Here is a 15,469-nt window from a genome sequence, read left to right on the forward strand (position 1 = left end):
CATCGCACGGGCGGACTTGGACAGATGTGGTCTGGTTTGATGATCGTTGGTCGGGCTGAAGTGTGATCGGCAGCAGCTGTCGCCTCCAACACATCGGACGCTCGAGTGACCTGGATGTGGAACTGGAATAAAGGCCACATCTCTGTTCATTTTGACACACCGCAACAACCCTGCGATGTAACCGGGGGTGGCTGCTGGAACAGCGGGATAGCTAGCTAACTTTATCAGCCGGCGATTTCACCCATATATATATATATAGCTAAATATACATTTTAACTTAAGAACATCATCCATCGTGTTGGAAAATGAACGGACTTTGGAGGTGCTTTGTTCTCCGGCTGACATAGTTGTTTGACTTCGTGAATAATGGAAAGCAGGAGCCAAGAGGAGCAGCAAACAATGTTATTAGCCAGTTAGCTAATGTTAGCTCAGCTAGCTGTTAGTTAACTACATCAAATTAGTGGGCTGAGTTAGCCGACCTAACTCAGCCCACTAATTTAAACAGCAACAGACATTATTCTACTTTGCTTGCTGTCCAACCTTAGCGTGTTGGATATATCTGCCCAGTGACAGGGTTTCCCAGTGAAACACATTCAACGTTTACCCACTTTCTGCAGTTAACTTAGCTAGCTAGCTAACCAGGTGTGCCGAGCAGCGCTGAAAGCTGCTACAGTCTGCGGTGGTGTCACTGCAATCTGTCGGCTGCAGAAGTCATATTGCAAACATAGCTTTACTCCTGTTAAAACTGTCAAGCGGAAGACAACCATGGCCGAAGAAGCGTTTTCTCTGCATCTCCTGGTGTGGAACAATCAGTACCTGGAGCTCGATCGAGAGCTGCAGAGGAAAGAGGTAAGCAAGGAGGCTTTATATATATATATATTGTTTTACAACTGGGCGGTTGATGTGTTGTACAGATGCATTTGTCATGTCGCACTGCATTGCGCTCATGCGTGCTCCTGTGTTTGGTTTCTGCAGCAGGATGTGGAGCGCCTAGATCCGAGAGGGCGCACCCCGTTGGAGCTGGCTGTGTGTCTGGGCCACCTGGAGGCAGCCCGGGTGCTGCTCAGGCACTCTGCGGACACGACACACAATAACGCACAGGGCTGGACCAGTAAGTGCTTTCTTGCTGTGGCTGCAGAGGGGATAAGGAACACTTCCTGGCATTTCATGTGGATGTATGTTTCAGTCTTGCAGGAGGCGGTGAGCACCGGGGACCCTGAGCTGGTTCAGCTGGTGCTTCAGTACAGAGACTACAAACGTGCCACTGAGAGATTGGCGGGCATCCCAGAGCTGCTCAGCAAACTAAGACAGGTATGTTTGCTCCACAGCCTCCAGCCTGAACCTGTTGCACGGGGCAAAACATCAACCACGCCTTAAAGCTTTGTTAAATATTTGTACATGTATGTTCCCAACATGTCCACAAGTCTCAAGCTTGACTGAACCCAGATGACACTAATGTAAGATGGTGTACACAAAAAAAAACTTTTCTTGGTCTCTTCCAGGCGCAGGACTTCTATGTGGAGATGAAGTGGGAGTTCACCAGTTGGGGTGAGCGTGTTTCTTTTAATGTGTTTTCACAGAGGTCAGTTTCAGCACCACAGTAGACGAACAGCTCCCCCGACAGCAGCTCAGTCAGTTTGACTCAAACTCAAGACGGGGCAGGTTCATTTCAAACTGGAACCCACTACAAGTGACTGATCCCCTTCCTACAGTGTTATCTGTAATGTATTCAACGGGACCGCTCAATAATGTAATGTGGTCTCTTGTGTTTGGATTACTTTGCCTTCTCTAATCTGCAGAAGATGATCACATAAACAGTTAATTATATATTTTTTGCATCTTAAAACATTAGTATCATTCTCCTTTGGTGTAGTACTTTGAGATTGAGATTGGTCTCGAGACCGGACTACAAAGCACTTTTGTAGATTTCCAGACAACATTGCAACCCACCATGTAAATCAGCTTTTTCTTCACTCTACGTCCCCCGTTCCCTGTTTGGTTTCCCCTTTTCTTTTTGCCTCCTTGTTTCTAAACTGCTCCTCCTCTTCTTCGGTCCTCGTCTCAGTGCCCTTGGTGTCGAAGGTGTGTCCCAGTGACGTCTACAGAGTGTGGAAGAGTGGCTCGTGCCTCCGTGTGGACACCACCCTCCTGGGTTTCGAACACATGACCTGGCTGAAAGGACGACGCAGCTATATCTTCAAGGGCGGAGGTGTGTGTGCTCCCTTTAACAGCACTACATACATACAAATAACAGCTGAGGTTGATGGATGGATGATTTTGTCATCAAAACTTGAGTTTTGTGTGCTCCTCTTAGATGAAGGTGCCGTGGTGATGGAGGTGGACCATGAGAAGCAGGTGGTGTACACAGAGCCACTGGTGTTGTCTCCCCGTGACGAGCCCTCCCTCCTGGCAGCCATGCAGCCATCGCAGGAGAACACAGCCCAGAGAATCACATCGCCCATCGTCTCCACGCACCTCAACACACGCAACATTGCCTTCGAACGGTAATCGGCGCATTCTGCGTACAGATCTACGAACTACAAGCATTTCATCGAGATCCCGCTTGATTTGTTAATGTTGTGCGGATATCTGCAGCTCCATTTATTATGTGCACACATGAAATGCATTTCGTCTCCACGATTAACAATAAACAAATACTGATGACCTCTGTGCCGTGAGCCCTTACTATATCTCTTTCCTTGTTTAGGAACAAGTCGGGAATCTGGGGCTGGCGTTCTGAGAAGAGTGAGGTGGTCAGCGGGTACGAAGCGAAGGTAAGTGATCGCTGAGCCAACCGAGTGTACTAGGGCTGAAACGCATAGTTTAGGCCATTTGGAAGTGAGTTTAGTACCGTTTTGGGACCAAAAATTAACAATTTCTCCAAAGTGCTGAAGAGTATTTTTTTCTTTGCGTCCAGGTTTACAGTGCCACCAATGTGGAGCTGGTGACTCGGTCAAGGACAGAGCATCTGTCAGACCAGGATAAGTCCAGGAGCAAAGGTGATTACACACACATTCACAATCTACACACACACCCACACTAAGTCCTTGTTGTGCTCTTATGAGTGTAGAACTGGAGAAGGAACATCGTGTCAAAATTTGTGTTATTGGGCCAGAGAACAACCGCAGATAAATCTGAGCCTAAATTTAAAAGATTAAGTTGTGAAAACTGAGATATAAACTATCAATTGGTGACGAGGTAGCACAAAGTTCTGTTCTCGTCCGTGTATTATAGTGCTCCTTTGGCTCCGGGTGTGCCCCTTGCCTTCTTTGTGGAGCAATAAATAGAGCTGATTGATGATGTTCTCCCTACATTATTCCCACTCAGGCTCAAAGACTCCTCTGCAGTCCTTCCTGGGGATTGCTGAACAACATACAGCCCACAATGGGGTAAGAGTTTCCACATTACTTTTTGCATCACATCCACATCAGCACGCCACCCGCAGCGTTCTTTGATGAACACCGTCACTTATAACTCTCTCTGGGTTTCTGTCAGAGTAATGTGTCCCAGTGTGCCAGTCCTCACAACCCCACAGACATCACAGCTGAGGAGTACTTCAACCCGGAGTTCAACCTGAACGGCCGGGACATCGGACGTCCCGTCGAGCTTACCAGCAAAGTCCAGAGGTATGATGCAGCCGTGGAGGCACTTGAAGCTTTCATTGTGGACCAGTTCGCTCAAACCTCTCTTGTCTGTCTCGGGGTCCTCTCCAGGTTCAAGGCGACACTGTGGTTGAGTGAGAGTCACCCTCTCTCCCTGGCCGAGCAGGTGACGCCCATCATCGACCTCATGGCCATCTCCAACGCCCACTTTGCCAAGCTGCGTGACTTCATCACCCTGCGCCTGCCGCCAGGCTTCCCTGTCAAGATAGGTGGGTATGTGAGGTCGCACTGTGAGGTTTCAATTCCTTTTGTGGAGCTAGATGGATGTCTTGCGTTTATTCGATTCTCTACCACTGTAGTTCTGTCGCTCAATACAGTGACATGTTAGAACTAAAAAGCTTTATTCTGTCGTCATTTCTATGCGTGGTTCAGGCTTTTTCTGTTTGCCATCAGCCACCTCGACGTTCATGATTCTTACTGTGTGTTTTCATTCCCACTGGTGTCCCTGGAATAATCAGCCATTTAAATCTCTCAAACTCTCACTCCCCCAGAGATTCCCCTGTTCCACGTGTTGAATGCCAGAGTGACTTTCAGTAACCTGTGTGGCTGCGACGAGCCGGTGAGCTCTGTGACGGTTCACACACCAGAGGCCTCCGAAGAAGCTGGTAAATATAAGCTAGTTATGAGGACATTGCACCTTTTTTTTTTAAAATGTACGGCGCTGTGGTGGTGTTTCCACAGGCTTGCGAGTTATTTTTTGGAATGACACACCTTTTGCTTGCACGTACAGTAATGTTGTAACTCTACTTCACCCAGGTCAAGCCACACCTCCCTTCCACTGTGAGGTGGACCCCTCTGTGTTTGAGCCCCCCGCAGACTACGCCACCCTCGGTCCAGGCCGCAGCGAGCCAATGAGGGACGAGGATGACAACCTACTGCAGTTCGCCATCCAGCAGAGCCTGCTGGACGCCGGCACAGAGAGTGACCAGGTCAGAGTCAAAGATATATAGTTTTAGAGTTGCGCGTCGTATGTGGGAATTGATTATTTACTTTTTACATCTAAAGCCAGTTGTTTAACACCTTTTATGTGGGGCTTTTAGGTGACCATATGGGAGGCCCTGACCAACACCCGCCCGGTGCCCCAGTCCCCGCTGTTCGAGGAAGACTCTCAGCTGGAGAGGTGAGCTGAGCTTCAGACTCTCGTTTCCTTTACAGGCAGGTCAAACTGGTGAGAATGCTCTCCGTGAACCCTACTGTTAGCAGTATAGCGTCCATGCCTTTTGCAAGTCAATGTCAAGCACACAAACAGAGATATTGATACGCCTTTTCTTAGATTTATTTCCCCTAGATTTTGTACTTTATGAACCAAGATTATCAAAAGTAAGAGCTGGAGGCTGTCATCCAGGCAGCTTACTCTATCAACTCAATTCAGTTCACCCCAGACAATTAAAAAAAAAAAAAAGAATACATTTGTAGTTGTTACTGTGGAACCATCATGCAGTTTAACTCATGTCTATTCATAATTCCTTCTGAATCAGGGAAACCTCTGGCTTGTGAAGTAATTTAATTAAACGTCTCTAAATAGAGTTCGGTGATTAGCTTTTTCTTTCCACCTTCTCTTGGGAGCAGCGACTCCCAGACATCCTGTAATGAAGCTTCCCTGTTAAGACATCTCTCTTTGTTTAATAACACTTCGGTCTTTTCTCTTAATCTCTTTCTTGTCTCAGGGCGATCCAGGAGTCTCTGACCATCTCACTGGGCAGCAGAGAGGGCGACGACACGGCCGACCCCGAGCAGCCTGCTGCTGTCTCCCCCCTGTCTGACCCCACCCCCACCGCCAACTCCCCGCTCTCCTACAGCGCAGTGACCGATCCGCGGCTGTCGGGACACTTCGGTGTGGCGTCGAGCTTCGACGAGCAGCTGCGTATCGCAATGGAGATGTCGTGCCGGGAGCAGGACGAGATTGACAGGTGAGGCGGTCGGGAACAATCTGGCCCGCATTAGCTTACCCGAGACAAAGTAAACCCTCGGACAGCTCGCCAGTCTATCCCGGGGCTGATGCGTATGCTGACAGACGGTCGTTCACAAACTGACCTGCATGTCTTTGGACTGTGGGAGGAAGCCAGCACACCCGGAGGAAGGACACCCACACACCTGCACCACCTGCTGCCTGGCTTTAGAAATGGAAAATTAGAATAAAGACGTTCTTTTTTTGTGCCCACACAGGGATCGCTGCAGTCTGCTCCTCCATCTCAAACTGCTTTTGGCACAGTGGGTGTTAGAATATTTTCATTAGTTGTGCACCTTTTTAATACCAAGATGGTACAATAAATACACGGTTCAGACGAGGTTGTGGGAGTGGGTCCTCGGATTAGTGACGTTTGATGCAACGCAGCCTTGGCTGCTTGACGAAATAATCTTGAATACTTCACCTCGACTTTCAAGGATAGTTTTTCCTTCCCTGCTGTAATCTGTGACCAGGGTTGAATACAGGAATATTGAGATTACGGTATTTACAGGGAACTTTCCCCCAGATATACTATTTATGTACCTGCTGTAACCCAGGATATTTAGCACGTCTGTTTTAGTGAAGCCTTTATTATGCACTGAAACAAAGGCTTTTGCTTCTCCAAATGAATTACAGAGGAGCTAAATATTAAGTCAGTATAATAACCCATCAGCTGTTAGTTGCAGTGTTTTTATGGCTGTCATTGTTCTGACTGCTTTATTTCCTATTTTTGTCGCAGGAAGCAGAAGGAGGAAGAGGATGAGCTGGAGAGGATCCTGCAGCTGTCACTCACCGAGAAGTAATGTCACAACAACAACAACAACAACAACAACAACAACAACAACAACAACAGTGGAGGTGTGTCTTCATTGGGGAACAATCTTCTTAATTTATTCTGTTTTTAGTTTTTTTAAATCCTGAGATGTTAAGTTATTACAGATATTTTATTTGTCTTTCTCACACGAAGGCTGCTACAACAGATTGTAAAGGACCAGAATATAAGAGGCGGGAGGGATGAATAAGAGGAGGTGCTCTGAACACACTGCAGTGAAAGGAGGAGACAAAATAGAGGGAATCTTTGTTTTTCTTTTTTTATTGAATCTTTTTCACAGTCTTGCTGTCTTTGAGTGACGAATGATCCTTAAACTTAAATCCTACAACGTGTTCCATGATAATTATGAAAAATGAGAAAATACAATCTTAATTAATGGAATAACTTATAAAAAAAATATGATTATAACATTTGTGTTGGCTTACTACTATGTGTGAAAAATAAAGAATAATGATCATCCTGGACCACATTTTTTTTTTCATTCAGTGCTTTTGAAGAAAGAAGCAAACATAAGATTACGTTTATGTGTGGTTTTGAATTTCACAGTTCGATCATTCTTTCATATCAAAAAACGACAATCTATAAATTCAATAACTGACTCGTGGACTTTTCACGGGATGTTCATTTTTACACTTTTAAACCACAACAATTGAGCAAAAACATGATAACCTTCCAAACTACGTAACAGAAAAGATCCATATCTCAGTGATACATCTCGTTTGTGTCATTAATAGTGAATATGAAATCATATTCTAATCTATTCATATCTGGGTCATGAAGTTGTCTGTATCGAGCTGTAATCTCTCGCCATTTATACACAAAAGCTACTTTACTACATCATTTAACGGTCACAGTGATTTTGTAAATCTTTCATCAAGGAAATACGTTTTTAAGTTACAGGCCACTGTTGCGATGTAAAAATGGTGTATTTAAATTGAAGAGGTCTCAAACTAACCGCTCGGAGTCCAGATTCAGAAGGTCACCCATGTGTTTAGTCTTATTTGTAAATTTGGCCGGCAAATACATTAATTATTTATTATATTTATTTACTAAATATAAGCAAAGCTATTGACATTCCTATCATCCTCAGCTGTGCTGTGTTAACATGCTAATATGCTAAACCAAGAGATGAACAGAAGACAGAACTCTCGAATATTACAGAATATTAATATTATCTCCGCCAGGAGGATGTCCACGGTTAATCTTGCATTCTGAAGCAGCAAACTGCCCAGTTATAGCTGCATGCTCAAGGACCTCTCGTGGTTGCGGTGACTCTCACGTTCTCTAAACACCTTTTATTGCCTGTTTTAAACTGCCTGCTGACTCCTCACTCACCACTCTTAACCGACTTCTGGCCGGTAGGGGACGTTAGTGATGACGCAGCTGAGTGCAGCTCCCCATCTTTTTGCTTTGAACGGTGTGTTTGGCTAACCGCTAACGGCTAATGGAACTACCAATACACACACTGCTGTAGCAGACAGACGGCTTGGTGAGTTTAGTTTAGTTTTTGGAAAGATTGTATGAAGTGTCTTATACGACGGCTTTGACCCGGTTGTCTGCATACATCGCCGCTTTTTTTTAGTTTATGGCGTGTTGCAGCTCATCTGTGTCCAGACGGAGGGGTTGTGGGTTGTATTCATTCAATCACACAGTACAGCAGTGGTCGTTGCAGATTGCCCCTTCCTAGTTTATATTTGAGACCCCTACTTTAAGAGATTGAGAACGTTTTTTTTCATTTTAATTTAACCGCCACCAACTTTGTCCAGTGCATTTTTGAAAGACACTTAAGGTGGAGCATGTGATTTCACAGCTGTCGTTAAAAGTTAGGTATTAAATGAGAAGACGAGTGAGAAGAAGAGTGAGGTCCTCACCGAGCATCAACGGTACACGCCTCACTCTGCTGCACTCTCTGTGGTCCACTGTACTGTGCCGGAGTGGGATTTTTCACTGGTTACATTCCTCTTTGTGGTGGCTTCCATCTTGTCCATTTCAGTGTACAAGTTATCCCTCCGCATCTTTACAACTTGCTGAAGCTCTCCATCCGTCTGAACTAGTTAAGATAAAAACTTTTTAGACTTTACTCGCTCATATGCACACTTCTATAGCTGTTAAAATCAACATTCACTCATTGTCACCTAGCTTTAGGTTGTGAACATCAGGACACTGATCCTCAGGAACCACATATTCATGCTCCTCTTGTTTGGTTGGAGGCGGCAGAAGCTCTTCTTTGGTCTGTGAATGCAGCATAGGGGCCACTTGTGCCCTGGGTACTATTTTAGGTGTAGGTGAAGTGATGCTGATACACTTTGGAGCAGGTGACACATCTGTTGAACACACACACAAACAAACGTTCTTAGGAGTTGTGCACATGCCACTCAGACTGTAACAGCAGCGTTCTTCTCACCAATGCAAGTGTCGTAGGGCTGAGATGCCATGTAGGGATGAAGACGGTACTCCGTCTTTTCAAGGACGTATTCAAGTACTTTGTCCAAGGAGGAGACCGCCACCTACAGAGAGGAGGACACATGAAGACAAGCAAAGACGAAGAAGATGAATAAAGCTTTATAGAGCTGTGGGGACTTACTGCCATGTCCAGTTCGATGACAAACCCATTGTCTGTGGCGGTCACTCTGTAGTTCTTCATGACCGGCCCACTGAAACACAAACAAGAGGAGTATTTGCTTCCTGCTGATAACTCATTGATATATTATTATTTGTATTTTTTTTTATGAGATGTGGATGTGTTCATCCACCAGCTGTAGCATCTCATGAATTACATTACACTGGCAAATGATCCATATGCTAGTGAGGGAATTCAGTAACACTTTATTGTCTTTGGGTGGAGAAAAAGACTTGTCTCACAAAATAACAGACACATTTTAAATAATAGCGCTGCTCTTCCTGTTCATGCATTTGTCAGAGGAAAGAAAACCTGATATTTAACTCCGTCTCTGTGAGAATTGAGAAGTGTAACCTAAATATAAATCCCTGTATTTTGGTACATTTCAGACAGACCTGGGCTTCAGTTGTCTGAGGGTTAGTGCGTAGTTGTTGGCGAAGGTGGAAGGGCGCAGGATAATGCTTCCACACTCTGGGTTTTCCTCCAACATTCGCTCAGCCTCCTGCCGAGTCACTCTGAAGAAACACCTGCAGGAATCGAAGAAAAACAGGACGCACTTCCTCATTGCCAGTGCAGGTAATAAAGATGCGGGTGTGTTGTTTCAAAGGGCAAGGGACGACAACGTGTTCATCAATTTAGGATAACGGGAACAGTGACGTCAACATTCCTCAGGGAAATCCCCGTCCACCTTTTAGTTTTGTCTTTCCTGTAGTGTGAAACATCTATAGACTGTTCCTGTATTTGTTTCTGGAGACAGACTCTCTTAACTTACGCAGGAAGGTCACACTCGTCTTTGGGCGTCGCAGGGGAGGAGGAGGCTGAGAGGAGGAAGGGTGGTCGGGGTGGGAGGGCTGGACACGCCCTGGGGGGGGTTCTTCTCCTCTCCTGATCCAGAGCATCCTGCAGCAGCAACATCTGGCCAGGCAGCAGCTGAATCTTACTGGGAATCTGTTTCTGCGGGGAAACGGAGCTCGTCAACACTGCATCACTCATTGTCGTTAATAATCTAATCTACTAATCGGCAATTTTAGATTTGTAACAAGTTAGAAAACACATCCACGGTGTGGGGTTGTAAATTCTTGACTTCCTCTGAGAAATCAAATAAATCAACTTTTTCAGGAAATCTGTGACCTGTGTTTACCCGATCCGCTTAGAGTTCAGGTGCAGCGTTTCATCAATCTAACAGAAAACACCTGCATCCACCCACTCCCAAATATGTACTGATGCAGTTTCTCTGTCACATATGTAAGAGATTACTTGAATCTTTACTTTCACTTTGCAGGTATTGCTGCTTTCTTCTTGGGAGTTTGTCCTTAGAAGCACCCTGAGCCATATCAATCATTAACCAGGAAATACTTGATTTCAGTGGTTTGTGTATGAAATAGGTACAGTATTACACGCAGAAAATAATCATTTTCAAAAGAGTGTCTGTCTGTCTGTTTGCTTACTTTGACCACAGTCAGGATGTAACCCCTCCACTCTTCTCCTGTGTCAGCGTTCTCCATCTGTACGGTCACACAAACAGCAGACATTTTGGTTGTGTGCCACATTCCGTATAATATTTCTTTGTAAATTAAAAGTTTTTTGTAAATTCCAGTCAGTTTTCTTTTAGTTACATGGACCCTAGACTGACTCCATCTCGGAGAAGAGAGAAACATTTCACCTTTAGCTGCATCTCCTCTGTGTGCAGGGTGAGGGTGAAGATGGTGGGTTCCTTCCTTTGATACGGAGAATCTAACTCCATAGACTTTAGCCGCGCCAGGTCCAGCTTCTCTGTGTACTGACGAAGGTAACAAACAAGACTTATCACTTTCTAGACACGTGCTTGATCAATAAAAGTGAGGAGTGACTAAGAATACATTTCTGTTTCTGCACCATTCTTATCACCTACTTTCTGATAGCCCTTCAACAGTGTTGTTGTTTATTAGGTTTAACACTGTATGTCTATTATCGGAGAAGCATGCACCGTTTCATTAAATCTGATTTATTTATTTGTTGTTTTGTATATCCTAATGCTGCTGAATCAGAATCAGAAACGATGAATTGCCAAGTATATTTGCATGTACAAGGACTTTGACTGTGAAATAAAAGACGAAATTAAAAATGAGAATAAGAATAATTATTATAGAATATGAAAAACAAATATATTGAAGAATATGTTAAGTGTCTCTATTGTTACTCATAAAGCTTAAGATAGAAGAGCAAAGTTAACCGTTTGCTGACCGTGTCTTGTGTGTCATCTTTGTACAGAAAGAGTGTGGCTCCTCGGAGCTCTCCGTAGTACTTCTTGAAATCCTGAAAATCAAACATTTTCATTATGGATGTCTGTTCTTGACACAACGTTCCCAAATTAAACAGAATTTAAGGCAGTCATAAAACCTCAAATTGAAATTGCAAACACCACCATTTATTACCCCTGTAGTCCTCTTATTGTTTTTATTCTACACATTTGTCTGCATGACGTTTTCCGTCTTCATCCTCACCTTCTCTTTGGTGAGTTTCTTCAGCAGGTGTCCGGAGTAGTAAAGAGGCAGATCTGTGATAGTGGCCCTCCTCTGGTGAACAATTCTCGCTGGCAAAGACATCGTCCTGTAAAAATCAATGAGCTTCGACTGGCTTGATTTGTTTCAGCTTTGGCTCACTTATCTTCTGTTTTCATTAGCGTTCACCAAACACCCTGGGTCCTGAGAAAGTTTGGTTCCTTGTTGATTCCCTCGTGAAGCTCTCAAAGCAGTGATGGATTCACAATGAGTCTTATATCTGTGATGATTGTTGGTCCATAAACCTGCACTGATAAGCTCCTCTGGCCCTTTTCCTTCAGTCTTAGTGCAGTTTGGACTCTGAGAATAAGGAAGAAGGAAGTAGTTTGGTATAAGAATCCCGAAATAAAATCCCCTTTTGGAATTTGAACCTAGGCGTAACTAAGAATCAGGCAATGAAGCATGCAAGCATGTCTGCACACACACGCAAAGACACACACACACACAGATTACGAGTTAATAAATCAGTTTTAATTTGCAAGCCGGATTAATTATTTCCATTTAACACATGCTGAGCTGAATATCAGCGTGGTGACAATGCATTCAGGGAGATTAGTTGTGTGAGAATTTGTCAATATTCAGTCACAGTTTAGACTTTTTATTGGCTTCAGTTTATGTCATTAAAACCTCTTCAACTCCGCGAGGACGCCGGCGCCCTCGACCCCCTCCCTTTCCGTTCTTACGGCTTGCTTACGAAAATTACGTCACAAAACATGGCGCAAAAAAAAAAAAAATCCCAGCATGCTTAGAAACGTGTTTTTTGCGAAGAAAGCATCGGTTTTCTTTAATTCCTCACGGATTTTTCACAAAAGGAGCCCAAACACACACTGTCCAAAGTTGCCATGGCCGCCGCAAGTCGGGTCTTGCAGCATTTTGACGGCGAAAGATACAGTATAGACCCGATTTTACGAGTAAATGTGCTAGCGGATGCTACCATGGAGCTAGCGGCTGGTATAAAACAGTGGTATAAATATGACAAACCGAGCTCATTATTGATATAAGCAGTCGGCCGACGCGGTCAGTTTTTCACTTTTTATTTTGACTTCTAAGGCCCACTGCTCTGTTTCTGTATGACCTACAGGTCTACAGACACTTTCACTAGGTACCTTAGGGGGTTTTCTTTCAAGACAGACCTCATTTATGCATATAGTCAAAGTGGTTCAGAAGATACAGGCAATTTAATTTGGGTATGTCATTTTATTTTGTTGCTCCAAAATGGGGGGGAGTTGAAGAGGTTAAATTAAAAGAAATATACACACACACACACACACACACACACACACACACACACACACACACACACACACACACACACACACACACACACACACACACACACACACACACACACACACATAGCCTCAACCCACACTGGACCAGCTAGGGGTTAGGCTTTAGTTGCTGGATAAATGTAGATGAAAGTCATTATAATATCAAAGAAATGTTCATTAAATGTAGTTTTGCGTCTCAATATATTGTAAGAGGACAGAAAAATGTTGACACCTTTTCTAATTCTAAACTTCTGGCTTGCTGCATTGCCCCTAAAAAACTTATTTATTTATACTATCACAAATAAGCTTATAATGACATTAAATTGACATGCATCAACAAAACCACGTCTATAAAACAGTAGATAGATACAGTATGTTTGTCATTATGAAAAAGATATACAGCTAATTAGTTCACAAGTTCATATTTCTCCATCTTACAATGCCAAATAGAAAGCTCTGTGGACACAAGTGACCATTATGTTAAATGATTAAACTTAGAGTAATAGATAGTAATAGAGAAAATGTCTCTTATGCAGCTAAATCTATCCAATGTTTGCTAACATTAGCGAGCTACCGGTCATACCAGACCAAATAAGGCTGTTGCTTAAAAAAAACCTGATTTCTCTTAGATTAACCTAATTGAAGAGAAAGAATGTGTTTCTTCTTCTTTCAAAACGTTTTGTTATCCGAGATATATATATATGATTCATTCAAATCATTGCATCTCTGACTTTCATCTGGTGAAAATGAGCAGTGAAATAATAACACAGAGAAACATGCCATAAACGTACACAGGACTGGTGGTTGCGAAAAACACAGCGTTACATGTATAATGTAGCAGCAGTATAACGCAGGTCAGGAGAAACGACGCACAGCTAAATAGAGGGGATGCAAAAATAGAGATCAACCACAGCAAGAGTTTGATCAACAAGAGGAACATCTGGAGGAGTAACAGGAGCAACCAAACAGTCCAGAACAGCAGACATCCCAACAACCACACAGCTTTGGACGGAAGAAAGACATCAGCATCCTAAAAGAAAGAGAAAGACTCTTTTTGTCTTGTCGAAGTAAGTTGTGAATGAGTGTTTGAGTGTTTGAGTCAATGTGGGCTTACATAGTCTTGTGCATCATTGTCTTCTTTGCCAACTGTTCCCACTTTAGAAAGAGACAAACACATTGTGTATCACTGGGATCGAGAGAAAACACTGATGTCACAGAGGCATATACTGTAACTATTATTTCCTAAATCTGATAAAAGGCCACTCTGATGTAAGGTATATCGAGCTCTTTTATAAGTGGTTGTACGTTATTGAAATTCCTCTGTGAACTTCTTTCATTCAGTACATTCATGATAAACATTTTGTCACTTACTGAGGAAAGTGAATGCCAGGATAAAAAATAGCACACAGGTCATGCTCAGCCATTTCTCTCTACGCCTGTTCCTTCTCTGTGCTTCAACCTATAGTGTGTTTATACCAAAAGAGATGTTTAGTTTACAGTAAAAAATGTAATACAAATGAACAACAACCAAGTGTAATATAAGTAATAGCAACATATTTCATGCTGTAAAACAGAGCTTGTGTATGTCATCTTAATTATGACCAAAAAAATCATGTAAATCAAATCCTATTAAAATACGTTTTGCATAACTATAGATAGAGCCTTTGTGTGCAGAGGTGTAGATTAATAAAGTTTAAGTAAAGTTAAAATACACCTTCAGCTTCTGTATGTCACGTGTACTGCTATTGATACAAAACTAACTACTGATTTTACAATCCAATATAACTTTTAAAACCAACCAAAACATTATAAATTAGACTTTCAGAGATATTTTCACTTACTGTCTGTTTATCGCCATTATTATTATCATCATCAATGGTCATGAAAAGGCCTGTTCATGAAAAGGCCTGTTCCCTCAGTGCGGCTGTATAGTCTATTAGTTGCAACATCGCCAACATAGCTGGGTAAATAGATGTAATGGCAGTAGCAGTAGAAGGCCTTTTACGTCATCTTACCTGTGAGAATAAACCGCCTACTGCTGCCTGATCATGCGTCCTGCAGATTCTCATGATATGAGCCAGACAGCGGTGGTCTTTGAACTCGCCACAGCTGCTGTGTGATGGACACTGTGGACAATTATCGTCATCATCACCACCATTGAAGCTCCTTAGGTCACTGAGACAGCGGCTGCACATTGTTCCTGCTGTGGACCATCCAGTAGTGAGTGAGCAAGGTATCCTGTGTGTGTGTGCGTGTGCGTGTGTGTGTGTGTGTGTGAGCCAACAGGGTGTGTCAGTGAAACCTACTGAAAGCCGATCCGTCTGCATTCCTCACCCTTTGTGTTGTTGCCTTCGATGTCCACAGCGTCGGCCTGAAAGTAAAAATGATTTTGGTTCATATCAAATTAGCATTGAAGCATACGTACACAGTCAAGCTTGTTGCACATTCTATATGGTTACAGATATAGAGGAGAAGGGCAGTGATGACCTGTTGACCACTCTTCTTTTATATAAGGCACTGAAGTTAATCATGTGATTTCTTTGTCCTCGGAGTGCTATAGTGATTTATTGTACACAACTTGATGTTGAGACACTCC

At 43.4% G+C, this 15,469-nt stretch overlaps 2 protein-coding genes across 7 annotated transcripts; one reads left to right on the plus strand and one right to left on the minus strand.

Moving 5' to 3' along the window:
* The first annotated feature begins 490 nt into the window (after positions 1–490).
* Positions 491–6,893, plus strand: ankrd13d (ankyrin repeat domain 13 family, member D). 2 transcript variants are annotated; one of them, XR_013767267.1, is made up of 17 exons: positions 491–849; positions 976–1,111; positions 1,187–1,311; positions 1,503–1,548; positions 2,066–2,209; positions 2,315–2,504; positions 2,708–2,774; positions 2,918–2,999; positions 3,328–3,389; positions 3,496–3,626; positions 3,714–3,871; positions 4,154–4,267; positions 4,419–4,591; positions 4,703–4,782; positions 5,330–5,572; positions 6,350–6,468; positions 6,578–6,893. XR_013767267.1 is itself a non-coding variant. In XM_079167969.1 (16 exons), exons 1-16 carry the CDS (start codon positions 766–768, stop codon positions 6,411–6,413), a joined length of 1,899 nt encoding a protein of 632 aa, XP_079024095.1. In that variant the 5' UTR covers positions 491–765; the 3' UTR covers positions 6,414–6,893. The 2 variants fall into 2 exon arrangements, 1 of the variants encoding a protein (XP_079024095.1); XM_079167969.1 differs by having other exon boundaries at positions 6,350–6,893.
* A 140-nt stretch (positions 6,894–7,033) lies between these two features.
* Positions 7,034–15,146, minus strand: LOC306702376 (signal-transducing adaptor protein 1-like). Of its 5 annotated transcripts, XM_079167971.1 has the most exons (14): positions 14,889–15,144; positions 14,245–14,332; positions 13,988–14,028; positions 13,665–13,903; positions 11,546–11,902; positions 11,286–11,357; positions 10,726–10,842; positions 10,511–10,567; positions 9,835–10,016; positions 9,458–9,589; positions 9,027–9,096; positions 8,847–8,949; positions 8,578–8,766; positions 7,034–8,492 (listed from the first exon to the last, which is right to left on the minus strand). In XM_079167971.1, exons 5-14 carry the CDS (start codon positions 11,645–11,647, stop codon positions 8,335–8,337), a joined length of 1,182 nt encoding a protein of 393 aa, XP_079024097.1. In that variant the 5' UTR covers positions 11,648–11,902; positions 13,665–13,903; positions 13,988–14,028; positions 14,245–14,332; positions 14,889–15,144; the 3' UTR covers positions 7,034–8,334. The 5 variants fall into 5 exon arrangements, with proteins under 5 accessions (XP_079024097.1, XP_079024096.1, XP_079024099.1 ...); XM_079167970.1 differs by having other exon boundaries at positions 11,546–13,903; XM_079167973.1 differs by having other exon boundaries at positions 11,546–13,903; positions 13,988–14,059.
* Between the last annotated feature and the right edge of the window lie 323 nt (positions 15,147–15,469).

The sequence above is a fragment of the Pholis gunnellus genome, assembly GCF_910591455.1.
Source record: "Pholis gunnellus genome assembly, chromosome: 10".
Lineage (NCBI taxonomy): Eukaryota > Metazoa > Chordata > Actinopteri > Perciformes > Pholidae > Pholis > Pholis gunnellus.

Excerpts from the sequence above, each read along its gene's own strand:
- LOC306702376 (XM_079167971.1), bottom strand. The coding sequence starts at position 11,647 with ATGTCTTTGCCAGCGAGAATTGTTCACCAGAGGAGGGCCACTATCACA. Across the intron at positions 10,843-11,285 it reads AAGATGACACACAAGACACG|TACACAGAGAAGCTGGACCT; the intron begins GTCAGCAAACGG and ends TACCTTCGTCAG. Across the intron at positions 10,568-10,725 it reads CAGAGGAGATGCAGCTAAAG|ATGGAGAACGCTGACACAGG; the intron begins GTGAAATGTTTC and ends GTGACCGTACAG.
- ankrd13d (XM_079167969.1), top strand. The coding sequence starts at position 766 with ATGGCCGAAGAAGCGTTTTCTCTGCATCTCCTGGTGTGGAACAATCAG. Across the intron at positions 2,775-2,917 it reads TCAGCGGGTACGAAGCGAAG|GTTTACAGTGCCACCAATGT; the intron begins GTAAGTGATCGC and ends CTTTGCGTCCAG. Across the intron at positions 5,573-6,349 it reads GAGCAGGACGAGATTGACAG|GAAGCAGAAGGAGGAAGAGG; the intron begins GTGAGGCGGTCG and ends TTTTTGTCGCAG.